General features: G+C 41.6%; 1 protein-coding gene across 8 annotated transcripts in view; it reads left to right on the top strand.

Moving 5' to 3' along the window:
* Positions 1-18,218, top strand: part of LOC124139438 (glutamate-rich protein 3-like) — a 54,780-nt gene that overhangs the window by 3,169 nt on the left and 33,393 nt on the right. For 6 of the 8 annotated variants that reach the window (XM_048395114.1, XM_048395108.1, XM_048395095.1 and 3 more), the window contains exons 3-11: positions 98-295; positions 1,328-1,537; positions 6,327-6,452; positions 7,081-7,272; positions 8,027-8,231; positions 9,333-9,519; positions 10,931-11,088; positions 13,749-13,811; positions 17,153-17,221. In XM_048395114.1, the coding sequence (XP_048251071.1) occupies positions 98-295; positions 1,328-1,537; positions 6,327-6,452; positions 7,081-7,272; positions 8,027-8,231; positions 9,333-9,519; positions 10,931-11,088; positions 13,749-13,811; positions 17,153-17,221 (1,408 nt within the window). Of the gene's footprint in view, positions 1-97; positions 296-1,327; positions 1,538-5,576; positions 5,766-6,326; positions 6,453-7,080; positions 7,273-8,026; positions 8,232-9,332; positions 9,520-10,930; positions 11,089-13,748; positions 13,812-17,152; positions 17,222-18,218 lie in introns of all 8 variants that reach the window. The other 2 variants (XM_048395089.1, XM_046506489.2) reach the window with 2 other exon arrangements.

Raw genomic sequence — 18,218 nt, 5'->3', positions numbered from 1 at the left:
AGATAAAACTGGGTTTGGTTTAATAAGGTTTCTGGGTGATGAACAAATTTTACCAGAGTGACTTTGTCACAATAATTGAATGTATTTTTTCCTCCAGATCACCCGACGCGGGCAGATTGTTACGGAGACGAGCTACCGCTTAAACATAGCACGCAAAGAACACAAGAAGCATGTGAAGGATCTTCTGGCTCAGGCCATTGTCCACAAGACCCTGGACCTGGAGCGACATCGCCAAGTGGCTATCAGACAGAAACTGGAGGAGATAGCCAAGATTGAGCTGGTGCAGAGAGTCAGGGTAGGTGTCGCAGGAGAGGTGTTGCAAAATAGGTGTCCTAAAACATGTATCCATAATAATGTCTGACAATATGTATCATGCTAATGTTTGAAATATGTGTCATGAAATGTGTCTTGCAATAGGTGTCACAAGGGACATGTACTAGAAGCGATGCGCTTCCCAAAGGATGCTATGGCAGTGAATATGTATTTATGATTCATAAAATGCCAGGCAAAAGAAAGCATATACTTGAAATTAAGATTTGAACAAAACCTTACAAATGTTATTAAAAATGTTGCTAGACTGAAAACAGTTTGCCAATACACTGGACAAATGGAAGAAACACCAAGACACAACGATGATACCCGTATCAATTATACTCCACTGAATAACCACTTCTTGTAGGGCTGGGACGGGTAACTCGGGTACTCGGGTCGGGTGGGTCCTGAGAAGGACCCGGGTACACACACTACTACCCAGACCCATGGTTAGTCACGTGATAAATTGTTTAATGACAAAAAATCACAATAGCTCAGTGGTAACATTACAAGTCGCTAATGTTCACATTTCTTTCTGATGATGCACACATTCCTTTTAACTTGTATATGTTTGAGTAAAGATAACGCTTCAGTCATCTTCAGTGTACACATGATCTGATTGTTTGATACGAGCATGTAAATAGTTATTACCAGGGCTGCGGTAAAACAATTCCCAATCAGACATTTTGTACCAACTCTTGAGACCTAAAGTGGGTACCCAGGTAGGGTCAGGTAATAGGGGTCGGGTACCTGGGTATTTAATTTGGACTCATCCCAGCCCTAGTTTCTTGATTGTTTCATTTTTGCTACCATCTAACATGGGTGTTTACTTTCTTTTGCCTGGCAGTTTATGTTTTGGAGGAATACTACTCTCGCTAGTCGAGGATGAAAACCAATGACATGCGATACAAGTAACTTGAAACCAATCCATATGTTTCTAAATGTATGATATATGTTCTAACCTTTTGTTCAATGTACATATTTCACAAAATAACTGAGTATTGTGGGACACCAGGGTGAAAGGAATTGCCATGCAGTAGACGAAGCTCTCCTGCCCCTGATCACAGGGAGTCCGCGGGAGAAGGATGCCCCCTATAAGCGCCATACCCGATCTCGATCTGAGGGTAAAAGGGACAGGAGTGATTCTCCTCGTTCCCAAGGCCATCGAACCCCCACCCCCCGTTCTGGGGGGTATGCTGAGAACGAACTGCTTATTGAAGAGCGGGTACACACACATACCTAACTTGTGTAGCATGCAATTAACCTAGCACCTCTTCATAGCAGCTATAGTCTTGCTAGACCAGGCCATCAAATATTTTTTCATGGTTCAGTTATGATAGAAGCCTACTTGAATTTTTTTTTTTTTAAGTTGATAAAATCTTTAACATTTTGTTTTGAAAATAATGGGAAGTGTTAATAAGGTTGAAAACTAACTTTTTTTTCTTTCAATCACTTGCAAGATTTTTACTTTTGACATGTTCATATCAGAACAAAGGCCAAGATGAACAAAAAAGGCAATTTTTCAAATTATTGGAAAATATATTAATAGGAGTAAGTCTGTGGTTAAAGATGAATTTTTCACCATATTATACCAACTTTGCTTTCATCTTTTAGGAAGTCAAAGACTTGCTCATGTCCAAGTATTGGAAAAGCCCTCATAAAAATGCCCACAAAATGTGCCTTTTTGACATATATTTTAGCATTACCTTTCAACTGCTGTTGTTGAAAGTCCAGAACATGAAACAAAATGTCATTTGAGGTCATATGAACAATTCTGTTGATATTGATAACTATGTCAAAAGGTTTTCATTATTTCTTGATGTTGGCGCTTCTTGTCCCCCAAAACAGGTGCATATCATACCTCATACTTTTTATGTACTTATGAAATCTTATTTATCTCAAGAGAGTTGATAAGAGATGTTGTAGTTGAGTGATTGCTGTATATTCTGATGGTATGGTATTCAAGAAGGACGATAGCTGCTGTGTTGATGTTGTGAAATTAACGTGACAGTTTGCCTTTTTGCAGTGAGCTACTTTTCACATTGTGGAGTTGATAGACAGCTATAGACGCAGCCAGCTGCCATATATTTGCTATACATGAATGCATTCAATATCAATGATAAGCCATCTCATCACTCGTTAGATTGTTTACTAAAGATCTTTTCAAATCCATTTAGAATAGGTAAATCCATTTCTGTTCACATACTTGGTTAAGGCAAAAATATATTCTTAGCTATCAATAAAATATTGAATCAGGTATGTGTATTCTGATGTATGTATCGCCTCGTTTTAAATGGGCTGATTGTCTAAGAAACAGTTATATTATTCTAATCGGATCTGACATAAGGTTATTCAAGAAATAGCAGAATGTTGCCAATGGTGTATTGTCATATAAAAAACTGAAGAAAAAACTGACTGTGAATGGGATGAGGGGTGGGATGGAAGTGAATGTTTTAATAAATATATACTCTTGGGTTTGTAAGAGAGGCTGATCTCCATGTTGACATGTCTATTTGACTAAAGCAATTACCTGGTGGAATTGGTCTATTACAATCGTTCAACATTATATTATTCTGTAGAGTTTAGGGCAGAACAAGTTTTCTTCTGCTGCAGATTTTGAGAAATAATATAATAATATTAATATTGTCTACTGTTGGAATTCTGCTTATATCATCCCCTACTTGTTAACAAGTCAAGATTTAAGGAAATAAAACAATAGCCATGTGTTATTAATTTTACTGAATTGTTATCTTCACCCTTCCCCAACTTGATAGTAAATGTTGTTCCTTTAAAAGTATAGATCATTAGGTAGAGTTTGCTTTACAATCTTGTAGGTTAGACAAGCAATTAGTAATTTGACCCATGCACTAGCATCAACCTAACAACATTCCTACAAATGTTAGCATCCTAGTAGACACTGTAGAAGGTAGAGCAGTTGAGATATTCCATGTCCTTTATCTCTCATGTCATGTCATCATCAGTGATCAACATCATTACAGATATGTATCAGCAGTCCAGAGAACGTGAACCTTGATACAGTGTGTATCATGATACGTAGATGCCACAGCTAGTGTACCAGCCTATATCTTAGGTTGTTAGGAAATACACAATGTATGACAGACAGGCAGGTATCAATGTTTTAGGCCAAGAAAAAAAATCCTTTGTTTCTTTTTTTTTGTACCTTCAAAACAACAATGATAAAGAACTTCAGATTTATAACAAGGTCCACTTCTTCTAAAAATACCTATTGTTTTCCCTTTCTTCGGGGCATATTGAGTCTATGTACTGTGATACTGTCACCAGGGACCATTGGGGTGCCCAAGGGCTGCAAAACACCATAGCTTTCTATGTTATTTCAGTGTAACAAAATTTAAGATCATACTTGCTTTTACGGATGCACTGTCATCATGTTTGAGCAGATGATTGGGTATTAAATCACCTCCATGTGCCTTGGCATTATTTCAAAGTATTTGATACTTGGAGCAATTTGTGTGAAGCAGGTGCACATCAAGGCAGATCACTCTACAGTGACATGGAAAGAAATAGCACTTTGCCGGTGTAGTAGGCCTTGAATGGATCACACTTCACATGTGTTTTAGTCAGGGAACATGGAAATTACACACATATTTGACTGGATTGTTTCCAGTGTTAGGTATCTTTAAGAGTGAAACGACACATCGGTTCTCCGTTGCATTGTGAGTTTTAATACGACAATGCGACACGTGATACGTTTCTTTGAGTATTCATACAAGACAAATCACTTGCTAAAATAAAATACTAACTTTCTACTCGTTTAATGACCCCAGTGTTTTTGTCAGTCAAATATCACAAGATGTGTTGTAAATAGTGTTTCAAGTTCACTACTTAAAATAGCTGCTACGAACATGTGTCTACAGCTAACCTTTCCTTGGGAACCTGCTCTGAAATTTGTATGGCCGCGAAATGTCCCTGCAGTTTGATAATTACATGCGTATATATCGCAATACGTATCATACCGTGACCTATGTTGTGTGACCTTGCTCTATCGTTTCACCCCATATCGATCTCCATCCCAACTGTATTCAGTTTGGGTATAGAAATATGCATCTTCCCGAGGCAAGAGAGTTAACTGACTATAAAAGTCCAGTTTCCACCCTTGCCGAACTAGGCTGGTATTATGGAGTTACATTTTGGCTGGGGTAACGAGTCAATGCATAGTCCAATCAAAATCGTGCAATGAAATTGAAAACTGGTTCGTAAACTGTCGTGCAGATTTCGGTCGATTGCAGGATTTGCAAAGCATGTGCACCGCCAACTTGTTGTCAACAGATATTTTTCAAATCATTTCATGTTTTTAATCAAGGTGCTCACGTGATTTGATGCACTTTGCGATGTAAAACCCGTTTTATCACAATAATGATCTTCATTATCAATCAGATACAAGTGATACGAGCGGTGGAATCTGATTGGTCCATGGGAAAGGTTTAGAAGGGACATAACTAGTAATAAATACTGGTGGCGCTACGATGGAGCCCAGGAATTCCAGCCTAGTTCGGCAAAGGTGGAAACTGGACTTTTAAAGTCAGTTAACTCTCTTGCCTCGGGAAGATGAGAAATATGTGAATGGAAAGTGTTTTGACACACTGACAGCAGAGGTGTAGGGCTGGAGCAGTATGTGGAAATATACACCTGAAAATAAGTTAAGCACCACCCCTTCCATATTCATCAAGAACTTCCATTCATTGTTAGGGAATATCTGCATATAACATTTATTTGGCTTTGATCAATGTCTAAGATGCCACCAATACCTTGGAACAGTTGGTACAAGATCACTGTATGTTTCCCCAGAGGGTCGTCCACACTGAGTCGTATCCTATGATGCAGAGAAGCAGGGGAAACAGTTGAAATGCAGTCAAGTAACAATCACCATGGAAAATTTAAAAACCTGTCATTACATAATTAATTGCAATTTTTCCGAATGAGTATGTTACTTTATAATCAAAAAGAAGTTTGATTTGTCAAGACAATTAATACAGGACATGATTTAAACATTTTGGCTATTTTATATGGAAATATGGAGTGGGTGGTGCTTAAGCTATTTCCAGATGTATAATCCTTGGCTGAACAGTACATGTACCATTCTAATGAAGTTTTTCTGTAGCACTCAACAAACACCAACAGCTCTCATCACAGATCGGACCGCCATTATGGCCTCACAAGCCGTCACCATACGTAGTCATCATCATCATCATCACTATCATGCACTATCCATGCTATCCTTGTAGACACAGCGTGTTCGGAGGAGCGATGAGGATATCTTGCCTTTCCTATCCCCTCGCTCTAGTCGGCCCCAGTCAGGGCCCTCGCCACGCCCCCACCGCCACCGCTCGGGGAAGTACCGCCCCATCAGTGCACCCTCTAATATGCCTGATACTAACTCGTCAGTGTATGAATCCAATGATGAGGATGCTGATGTGAGTTTTCATAACATCATAACATTTTCACATTTTGCCATGCTGTGTTATTCACTGAGTTAGTTACTGCTAATTTAGCTAGCTAAATGCTTATTGGATCTTATTGATTTATTGTTTGAATTTAGATCAATAGTTTGAAATAGATCAATTGTAATATGTGATGTTAAATATGGATGCTATTGCCATGGCAATTGTCATTTTATATGAGGCTAGATGTTCAGCATATCTTTATTATTGTAAGAAAATGTCAACTATTAAAATGTAATCATACAAATAAATCTTATGAATTTTGCAGAATATTGTTATGAAAGTTCTGCAGGAAAAATTCTATTTTTTGAAAGAAGGCAGCTAAAACAGGGTCTGTTACATTTATAATAATTTAGATTTGTGATTGTAAAATTTTAATTTATTGGCCCAGAAATAAGGATCCAGTAATTTATTTCTTAGATAACCCTTTACTAGACACACACAAAATAAATTAATATTATGATAACAGAAGCATTTCATTGATAAATACTTTTGTCAAAGACATTCTGCAAATTTATGACATCCTCTATGTAGGTCATCTATGTTGATGACGATGGCAACACGATCGACATGTCGGACTGTGAGCAGCCCCTTGTAAGATCTGGACGTAGCAGAACTCCACGCAGCAGGGAGGAGATTGATGCCAGACACCTCTACTCTGTAAGGAACTTGCTGTGCTGGGTTCATCCAACCTTAGAATAAGTATTATGATAACAGATGACAAAGATTCCTAGATTCAACAATAGATTGCTTGGGAAGGTGTTAGTGATTCAAGGGAAGACCCTTGTTGGATATTAATTTAAAAAATAAAGCCTATATCCATGTGGCTTTTCAAACAAGGTGTAATTTTGGAAAACTAAATGAATTACAATGTTTTTAGTTGGTTAATATTCCTATCAATTGTTATTCCCTTAATTGCGGTGCTGTATTGTATTTTCTCATCCGTTCGGTGATCATGTGACAAAGGACACACTTGAGGATAAAATGGCTACTGTCAAATTCAGTGTCGGGTATAACAATGACACATTGGTAAATTGCAAAGTTGACATCACCCTGATGATCAGCTGGGTATTGACAGAGTCAAGTGCTATGCAGATAGATTGGATCTTTTCCCACGTCTGCTACAGAATGGAGGTCATTTTGTAAGGATGGCGTATCCTGTCCTGTGACTAGCAACAGGAGAAATTGCAGATTTCATGGACCGTGATATGGACTATTGCTGTGGTGTGAAATGACTGCAGATGGCCTGATAGGATGTGACGTAATCATCATCCACTTCGTGTTTCAGCTGAACCCACTTGCCCTGCGGCGTTATGCGACTGCTCTGGCGAAGATGGAGCAGACAAACACCTTGGCCTCCCCATATCTGATTCCACAGATACCCATCCCCCCCTCCTCCCCCCGCACTGGCCCTGCCCGACATCGCAGCGCTGGAAACAGGGGGCGCTCTACCAGCAGCGATAAGTCACCCAAACGGAGTGTATGTTTTTCATTTAGTTATACTTAATACTTACAATTACGTTAAATGAAAGAAAATATTATGTTAAATACTGGGATGAGCTTTGTATTCAAGCAAATTTAATAATTTAAAAAATGTGTTAGATTGGTTGTGTTGTTTTATCACAATCTCATTAAAATCAGATCTCATTACGGGTCACGTCAGAAAGATTTCTCGCGAACTTTGACCGATCAATGAAATGACTGACAAGAAATCGACATTAGCAAATCAGAAGGCAGCTTTCTCGATCTTTACGACACTAGTTTCAAACTGGCGACTACGCTTCAAAACATATTTTGACGTATTCCCGGTTAAAATTTTTAAAACTGATAAAAAGAACATTCTGGAATGGCTTACAGATGGCCTAGATTGTATGGATATAATCATAAAACCCGTAACTGTCGTTCGGAATACCCTCTGTTAAATATTTCGAGGTTGCATGATTAGAAAACACATTCTGTCTGTCACTTTCCTGATCTGGTAAGTGACACTCTGATTGGTTGGATGAAAGGTCGTTCTGAGGTGACCCGTAATGGGATGTCCTCAGATCTTTGTTCAGCGATAGTGAGTACTAAGATCTGATTTTAATGAGATTGGTTTTATCAGGATTTTAGATCGGTTCATTTTCTCATTGGCTGATTGTCCTGAAGGTTTGTTTTAAGAATTTGGTGATGATGTAGAAGAATGTTTTTGCTGATGTTGGTGATGGTTTTGCTGATGATGTCACTTCTTGCAGCCTGGGGTTGACCTGCACCGGAGAGAGCCGGCAATGAGACACCAGGGGGACATCCACTCGAACTGTGAGGTGACCATGAAGTTCCATGGCTGGGCTCTCAAACTTGCTCGAGAGAGAACCGACAACCGGCACGATGTCAGCGTGGAGCAGCAACATTGTGGGGGCAACACCCTGACTGTGTTCAAGGGCCTCATTGAGCCTGGAAGTGAGTATGAGGGTCTCATTGAGCCTGGAAGTGAGTATGAGGGTCTCATTGATCCAGGAAGTGAGTATAAGGGTCTCATTGAGCCAGGAAGTGAGTATGAGGGTCTCATTGAGCCAGGTAGTGAGTATAAGGGTCTCATTGAGCCAGGAAGTGAGTATGAGGGTCTCATTGAGCCAGGTAGTGAGTATAAGGGTCTCATTGAGCCAGGAAGTGAGTATGAGGGTCTCATTGAGCCAGGGAGTGAGTATAAGGGTCTCATTAAGCCAGGAAGTGAGTATGAGGGTCTCATTGAGCCTGGAAGTGAGTATGAGGGTCTCATTGATCCAGGTAGTGAGTATAAGGGTCTCATTGAGCCAGGAAGTGAGTATGAGGGTCTCATTGAGCCAGGGAGTGAGTATAAGGGTCTCATTAAGCCAGGAAGTGAGTATGAGGGTCTCATTGAGCCAGAAATGAGTATAAGGGTCTCATTGAGCCAGGAAGTGAGTATGAGGGTCTCATTGAGCCAGGGAGTGAGTAAAAGGGTCTCATTAAGCCAGGAAGTGAGTATGAGGGTCTCATTGAGCCTGGAAGTGAGTATGAGGGTCTCATTGATCCAGGTAGTGAGTATAAGGGTCTCATTGAGCCAGGAAGTGAGTATGAGGGTCTCATTGAGCCAGGGAGTGAGTATAAGGGTCTCATTAAGCCAGGAAGTGAGTATGAGGGTCTCATTGAGCCAGAAATGAGTATAAGGGTCTCATTGAGCCAGGAAGTGAGTATGAGGGTCTCATTGAGCCAGGTAGTGAGTATGAGGGTCTCATTGAGCCAGGAAGTGATTATAAGGGTCTCATTGAGCCAGGAAATGAGCATAAGGGTCTCATTGAGCCAGGTAGTGAGTATATGGGTCTTATTGAGTCAGGGAGTGAGTATAAGGGTCTCATTGAGCCAGGAAATGAGTATATGGGTCTCATTGAGCCAGGAAGTGAGTATATGGGTCTTATTGAGTCAGGAAGTGAGTATAAAGGTGTCTCTGACAGTGTTAAGAGGCTTCACTGAGAGCACATGTAGTATAAGGTGACAATAAGTTTATACAAACATGTCCAGCCTTGCATTCATTGTCTCCAGGCAAGTTCAGCTTCACATCAAAGCGTCACCGGGGCTACCCATTCAGTCTGACGTTGTACGTAGATGGCCGGCAAGATGCAAGGGTCAGCACGTGTTGTGAGTTCGGCCACTCCAAGAAAGTCCGACTCGGGGCCAAGCAAGGTCACTTCAGCTTTGTTGTCATCAAAGGCATGAATCCCTGCTACAAGTGAGTCTTGCTTGCCATTTTTTTAAAATGCAGGTGACAGTTCCTCAAAGAAGGATTCTTTAGTGAGAGCATTTCTTGACTATAAATCTACCTATATCAAAAAGACAGTAATAAGTATTTTGAAGGCCGAGGTCACCCTGTAAAAGCTGACACATTAAATGGAGATCTATCCTGTTAGTCCTCCATGGAGTATTGCGACAGAGCGTGTCTCTACACATCTTCCCGAGGCAAGAGAGTTAACTGACTTTAAAAGTCCAGTTTCCACCCTTGCCGAACTAGGCTGGAATTCCTGGGCTCGATCGTAGCGCCACCAGTGGCTATTGCGAGTTATGTCCTTTCTATGCCTCTCCTACTGACCAATCAGATTCAACCTCTCGTATCACTTGCATTTGTTTCAAACAAAACGGTGGCGCCAAGTCAAGACAATATGATCGATAATCAAGATCTATATTGTGATAAAACAAGTCTTACATCGCGAAGTGCATCAAATCACGTGAGCACCTTGATTAAAAACATGAATAGATTTAGAAACTATCTGTTGACGAGTTTGCGGTGCAAATGCTTTGCAAATGCTTTGCAAATGCTGCAGTCAACCGAAATCTGCATGACACTTTACGAACCGGATTTCGATTTCGGTGTGCGATTTTGATTGGACTATGCATAGACTCGTTTGTCCAGCCAAAATGTAACTCCATAATACCAGCCTAGTTCGGCAAGGGCTGAAACTGGACTTTTATAGTCAGTTAACCCACTTGCCTCGGGAAGATGGTCTCTACAAACCCTGAACATGTAATGAGACCTGTCACGGCTTTTGATGGACACAAAATGTTGCTTCCTATATGCATGACCCATGAAGATCCGGGATAGAATAGGTACCCATGCTTGCTGTAAAAGGCGATCAGGTGGTCAGACTCGCTGATGCTCAGGATGTCAATCACTGGATTGTCTTTTCCAGACTTGACTATTTGCAGACCGCCACCATATAGCTAGAATACTGCTGAGTACAGCGTTAAACAACAAATATACAAACAAACGAATCCTATAGCCGTACAGATTAAAAATGGAGGCAAATATTGTCAACAATGTTTAGTTCCACATGAACAAATATTGTCAGTGTAAATGTATGACAGAAAAAAGTTCCTAGTAAAAACTGTTCAATAGGAATAATTCCCTAGAACAAGAACTCTTTGACAATATTTTATATTTTTTAGTCCCTTGGATGCGAAAGAGTGTGGCTGTTTGAATCATTAAGCTGATCAACATCGTAGATTGCATTTACATATAACCCACATATCTGCTCTGGAATGAAATACAGTCTAGTTCAGGGTGTCCGTGGTTGAAGGCTGTTGTGATCTCTCCTACACCCTTGTGCTGACTGCGACATTCTCTCACTAAGACTTCTTTTTCTCAGGTGCCAGGTTCAGAAGGGGATGGTTGGCGGCAAGGCCCCTCCCAAGAAGATGCAGCAGCCCTCAAGCAACCCAGGGGAGGAGGTGATTGTTGTGCAAGTCTCTGAACCATCCCCCAAGGAGACGGAGAAAGCAAAACAATCAGATGAGGAAGAGTCTGGTAGGTTATTGGTTGGCTGGATCTGGTTCTTGATGTTTGATGTGAGGGTGTGGGGTCGTGACATTTCATGGGTGAGGTGTGGGGTCTTGGCATGTCATGTGTGAGGTGTGGGGTCTAGGCATGTAATGTGTGAGGTGTGGGGTCTAGGCATGTCATGGGTGAGGTGTGGGGTCTTGGCATGTCATGTGTGAGGTGTGGGGTCTAGGCATGTCATGTGTGAGGTTCGGGGTCCGGGTATGTCATGTGTGAGGGTTTTGGGTCTAGGCATGTCATGTGTGAGGTGTGGGGTCTAGGCATGTCATGTGTGGGGTCATGTCATGTCATGTGTGGGGTGTGGGGTCTGGGCATGTCATGTGTGGGGTCATGTCATGTCATGTCATGTGTGAGGTGAGGGGTCATGACATGTGTGTGTGGTGTGGGGTCTAGGCATGTCATGAGTGAGGTGTGGGGTCTAGGCATGTCATGTGTGGGGTGTGGGGTCATGACATGTGATGTGTGAGGTGTGGGGTCTAGGCATGTCATGTCTGAGGTGAGGAGTCTAGGCATGTCATGTGTGAGGTGTGGGGTCTAGGCATGTCATGTGTGAGGTGTGGGGTCTAGGCATGTCATGTGTGAGGTGTGGGGTCTAGGCATGTCATGTGTGGGGTGTGGGGTCATGTCATGTCATGTGTGAGGTGAGGAGTCTAGGCATGTCATGTGTGGGGTGTGGGGTCTAGGCATGTCATGTGTGGGGTGTGGGGTCATGTCATGTCATGTGTGAGAATCAGGGTCTAGGCATGTCATGTGTGGGGTGTGGGGTCTAGGCATGTCATGTGTGGGGTGTGGGGTCATGTCATGTCATGTGTGAGAATCAGGGTCTAGGCATGTCATGTGTGGGGTGTGGGGTCAAGGCATGTCATGTGTGGGGTGTGGGGTCTAGGCATGTCATGTGTGAGGTGTGGGGTCTAGGCATGTCATGTGTGGGGTGTGGGGTCTAGGCACGTCATGTGTGGGGTCATGTCATGTCATGTGTGGGGTGTGGGGTCTGGGCATGTCATGTGTGGGGTCATGTCATGTCATGTCATGTGTGAGGTGAGGGGTCATGACATGTCGTGTGTGTGGTGTGGGGTCTAGGCATGTCATGAGTGAGGGTTGGGGTCTAGGCATGTCATGTGTGGGGTGTGGGGTCTAGGCATGTTATGTGTGAGGTGTGGGGTCTAGGCATGTCATGTCTGAGGTGAGGAGTCTAGGCATGTCATGTGTGAGAATCAGGGTCTAGGCATGTCATGTGTGAGGTGTGGGGTCTAGGCATGTCATGTGTGAGGTGTGGGGTCTAGGCATGTCATGTGTGGGGTGTGGGGTCATGTCATGTCATGTGTGAGGTGAGGAGTCTAGGCATGTCATGTGTGGGGTGTGGGGTCTAGGCATGTCATGTGTGGGGTGTGGGGTCATGTCATGTCATGTGTGAGAATCGGGGTCTAGGCATGTCATGTGTGGGGTGTGGGGTCTAGGCATGTCATGTGTGGGGTGTGGGGTCTAGGCATGTCATGTGTGGGGTGTGGGGTCTAGGCATGTCATGTGTGAGGTGTGGGGTCTAGGCATGTCATGTGTGGGGTGTGGGGTCTAGGCATGTCATGTGTGGGGTGTGGGGTCTAGGCATGTCATGTGTGGGGTGTGGGGTCTAGGCATGTCATGTGTGGGGTGTGGGGTCTAGGCATGTCATGTGTGAGGTGTGGGGTCTAGGCATGTCATGTGTGGGGTCATGTCATGTCATGTGTGGGGTGTGGGGTCTGGGCATGTCATGTGTGGGGTGTGGGATCATGTCATGTCATGTGTGAGGTGAGGGGTCTAGGCATGTGGTGTGAGAATCGGGGTCTAGGCATGTGATGTGTGAGGTGTGGGGTCTAGGCATGTCACGTGTGGGGTGTGGGGTCTTGGCATGTGATGTGTGCGGTGTGGGGTCTAGGTATGTGATGTGTGAGGTGTGGGGTCATGACATGTGATGTGTGAGGTGTGGGGTCATGACATGTCGTGTGTGTGGTGTGGGGTCTAGGCATGTCATGAGTGAGGTGTGGGGTCTAGGCATGTCATGTGTGGGGTGTGGGGTCATGACATGTGATGTGTGAGGTTCGGGGTCTAGGCATGTTATGTGTGAGGTGTGGGGTCTAGGCATGTTATGTGTGAGGTGTGGAGTCTAGGCATGTTATGTGTGGGGTGTGGGGTCTAGGCATGTGATGTGTGAGGTGTGGGGTCTAGGCATGTTATGTGTGGGGTGTGGGGTCTAGGCATGTCATGTGTGAGGTGTGGGGTCTAGGCATGTCATGTGTGAGATGTGGGGTCATGACATGTCATGTGTGAGGTGTGGGGTCTGGGCATGTCATGTGTGAGGTGTGGGGTCTAGGCATGTCATGTGTGGGGTGTAGGGTCTAGGCATGTCATATGTTTGGTCTGTTCATATCGTGTGAGGATCTGGGATCAAGAATGTGGGGGTCGTGACTTGTTATGTGTCAGAGTATGGGGTGTTTATACATTTCACAAATAACCTCGTCACTTGGAAACAGCTTCTTTCAGTACAATAAGTGAGAGAGTAGACCATGCTTGTCAGACTGTCTGTATTTCAGTGTGACAAGAGTTGGAACAGCTTTATATATTGTGCAATGTTGATGTTGTGGCCGTTTCAGCCCACGACCAAATCTTGGTTCCCGTGGAGGTAGATGGCGCTGACGCACGGGACAATAACGAGGGTATAACTCAGCTTGCTGTGTGTTGGTGTGCTGTTTTCTCACATTGTGTTCCTGGGTTATGTTCTCAGTGTCCCTGTAACTCCAGCATGCTGTGACTGTTTTTTTCTGGTTACATATCCCCATCCTTGGGGGCCACTCGGCCTCACTCATACACCTGCTCAATATATACATTAATATACATATCAACAACAGTAACGCTTAGTATTCTTTGTAGAAATTACATTATTTTTATGATTAAAATGATTTTTAATGAAGTAGAAAAAGACTTTAAAAAAGCCCTTCGCAAATTACAAAAAGATTCTTGAATAGCATGAAAGTTTATCTCATCATTGTCATCATCATATATAAACATGTATAGGATAGAAAGAGTCCCAGGTTATTTCTGTGTTTCCACAGTTACACTATATATCCAACAATAGGGGGGCACGGGTGGCCCAGTCGTCTAAGGCGCCGCGATTCGCTGTGCACAGTTGCATCCCTTGGGCAAGCCAGAAACCTATGATTGTGGGTTCGAATCCTGGTTCGCCCCGATTATGTTTCTAGGTTTGTCAGCACCAAACCCGTGCTTGTGGGTTTCACCGAAGTGGTAAACGTCTGAGACCTGCATCACTTCGGGCTTTCCTCCCACATTAAGCTGACACGCAGTGATATAACTGGATTAATGTTAAAAGCGGCGTTAAACCCAACTCACTCACTAACAATAGACAATGCGAGATGTACAGCACAAAGACCAACACATGTTTTCAATTCAGGCTTCTTTTAGCTTGTTCCTTAATTCTTTTGTAACAAGTGCATTTATTAAATTGTCATATGGCTCCAGCATTATTGTTAACATGCATTTTTTATTTTGCTTATAAAGTTTTAGGCAAGCCTTTTATGAACTTAATAAGAGGGTTTTACAACTAAGGTTTAAATGTAATAAGGCTTGGGTATTTAGACTCCCTTACATCCACAAGACACAAACTTCATGCATTTACACAAGATATGATAATTTTACATTAATCAGTAATGATTTTAATCACTGTATCAGTCATGCAGCTTATATGTAATATGAGATGCTTTTTGAATGGAGAATCAGTGATTTTATTGAACCATATGTCCCTGTTCTTTCTTTATGATGATATAAATATTAATAGGTATAGTTTTCCAGGCTCAGGCATTTCCAGCTTTGAAAGCATTATTTAATACTACTGAAGGCATTCCTTCCATAGTTGCATAGTGAAGCTTACAAATAGACTGTTCCTTCAGTTTTAATATAGTTTTATTATTTTTGCTTTGAGTTAAATTGACAAGTATCAACAGCCCCAAAGTCACTTTATAACTATATCATTATATTCAATCTCATCAAAATCAGAACTTAGTGCTTGCTGCTGCTACACAAAGATCTTAACAAATCCCAGTTCACATCAGAACTACGTTCAAAAACCTTGACCAATGAAATGAAGAACAGGAAGTCAACGTTAGTCAATCAGAAGCAGCCTTCTTGAGCTTTACAGCAAACACTGAACAAACAGAAATGTCCAATAGATGGCTGAGATTGTATGGTAGTACTTCCCATGGGCAATGGAAAGTCTCTTTCATTTCAAATGTTTATCCATTTGACGTGAGAGATAGACAATGCCTTTGATGGAATCAGTCATACAGGACGGAACTGTTGTTTGTAATGCTTTGAATTCATCTTTTCAAGTTTGTATGATTAACGCATTCAGACTTCACTTTTACGATCCCTTAAGCGACGCTCTGATTGGTCGGATGAAAGGTCGTTCTGACATGATCTGTAATGGGATGTCTTCAGATCTATGTGTAGTGGTCATGAGCATTAAGATCTGAATTTAATGTGATTGTTATTATGTTGGGCAGGGTAATTCTGAAATACAAAGAGGCATTGACCCCAACTCACTTACTCTAGTCAGGATACATTTAACTGTTGAGAGCAGTGGGGTAGCCAAGTGGTTAAAGTGTTCACTTGTCAGGTTCCATTCCTAACATGGTTTATACAAAATATAAAACCCATTTCTGGTGTCCCTCATTGTGATATTGCTGGAATATTGCTATTAGTGGCAGAAAACCCAACTCACTCACTCACAGTTAACTCTTGATGTGTTGGTGGTTAAACACATGAGTGACATGTTGACTCCGCAACTAATACATGCACTGGCATGCACTTCCAGTGCACACAAATATGCACCCCAAAAAGTTAAAAACTGCACACTCATGCGCACAAATAAAGGCACATCACTCTAGGTAGCACAGGAATGCATGAATAATTAGATAAACATTTAACAATCCGCATGAAGAAATTATGAGTTTGTGTTAACAATATATGATTTGAAGTTCTGCTTGTTACCATGGGTATAGTCAAATGTGTGAAATGCAAAACCATTATTATCCCTTATACTGTCATGACAAGATATGATGTGTTGGAACTTGTTTATAATGGACTAAACATACCGAAGGTGGGAAAGTACAGTTGTATCATTCTCCATCTGGGTCCTAACAGCCTTTTGAGTGACAAGTTGTGTGTGAAAATGACAGTGGTAAATTTGTTAGCTTGTTATTACAAGGAAATATGTTGGTGAATGTTTTATACCACTGTTTTAGTGAAAGTTTTATACACTCTTTTTGTGAAAGAAATGATAAGTAGCAATGATGTGCAAACTTGATACCTGATTATTTTCCTTATAATACCTGTCATAAGTGTTAATTTATTTATGTCATATTCATATATTATGTCATTACTTTTCAATGCTTCATCCTATACAGCATCCGTTTGTTGCAATGCTATTCTAGACTGTGAGCACTGATCAGCTTCTTGGAAAAACAAATGACATTTTATTCCTTTGACAACAATGTTTTTTTCTTTTGAAAACAATTATATTACCCACAAACAAACCATGAACAGAGAAACCCAGTTTCAAATGATTTTGAATTTCCAGATATGTGAATTGTGGGCATTTGGTATTTATATTATATACTACTCAAAAGAAGTTAAAGAACATCCGATTCTTTCATATTATTATAGTTAATATGTCATTACATGACAATTAATGAACACCCAATTTTTTGGTTTGACTATAGTTAATCTGTCATGACATTCAGATTAATTAAAGTAATATGAAAAAATTGGGTATTCTTTACTTATTTTCAGTAGTATGTCTGTTACCATATAGATGTTTCCTAGAGTAATTGTCTAGAAGACAGGTTTCTCAACTCCCAGGGTCTGAACTAAGGGGCTTTCACTGTGTAGAGAATGTTGTTTGAAACTAGGACTCTGGACATCAATAGTTGTTCATGTGGCCATGTTGTAAGGTGATTGATTGACCTGTTGCCCTTAATTCCAGATGCTTATGAGTCTGACTTTGAGGATGAAGATGACAGCCCCTCCGGGAGGAGCCAGCAGCCCGATGAAGGTAGGGACATCTAGTGTGGTAGTACATTTGCTAGGCGCTGTATACTGTGTGCTGGGGTGCTGTATATATATATATATATATATATATATATATATATATATATGGGAAAATAGGAAGAATATGGGAGGGGAAAAGTGGTATTAGGGGAAAATGGGTAACAAAGCGGGAAACGTGCAGATAGTATAGCGGGAAAACAGGTAAAAAGTGGGAAAGGGGCAGATATAGTAGTGGGGAAAATGGGGGAAAAATGGGAAAAGTAGTAGTTGGGAAAATGGGGTAAAAGGGCAGATAGTAGTCAGGAAAATGGGGAAAAAAATGGAAAAGAGAAGATAATACTGAAGAAAACAGGCAAGAAGTGGGAAAAGTTCCAATACTATAGAGGGAGATCAGGTAATAAATGCGAAAAATGCAGATAGTGTAGGGGAAGGTGGGACAAAGAGGGAAAAAACCAAATGCTGTTGGGCAAAAACAGTACAAGGTGGACCAGAGTGCAGACAGTGGTCAGGAAAACAGGTACAACATGGGAAAAAACCCTGATTTTTTGGAAAACAGGTACAAAAAGTGATGAAAGCTTATTGTATGGGGGGAGAAAGATACAAGGAGAGTAGAGAGTAGATTGTATGGCGAGGGGGACATACAAAATGGGACAAGAGCAGATAGTGTAGAGGGAAATAGGTAGATGATGAGGCCATATATCATATAAAAGTATCTTTCCCTGGAAATTATCAGTATTTGGAGGAACGAGCCTGTTGCCATGATTAGTTTAATGAACTAAAGGAATATTTGCTTCTCTCAATGTCTTCTTCTGATGTCTCACTGACGACACAGAATGATCAAGGAATGCAGCATGCTACTCACTTTAGTCCTTGCACAATCAAGAATGTCTGCATCAGTATCACACGCCAGGACACACTGGGAACAATCACAGTCAGGACAGTTAAAGATAGTCAGCAAGTCATTCAAAATGGCTGGAAGACCTAAATTAACATGTGACCTT

Source organism: Haliotis rufescens, unplaced genomic scaffold, assembly GCF_023055435.1.
Source record: "Haliotis rufescens isolate VD_foot unplaced genomic scaffold, xgHalRufe1.0.p SCAF_1, whole genome shotgun sequence".
Classification (NCBI taxonomy): Eukaryota; Metazoa; Mollusca; class Gastropoda; order Lepetellida; family Haliotidae; genus Haliotis; species Haliotis rufescens.
The sequence above is the reverse complement of the archived record's forward strand: the minus strand, read 5'-3'. Positions and strand labels throughout refer to the sequence as shown.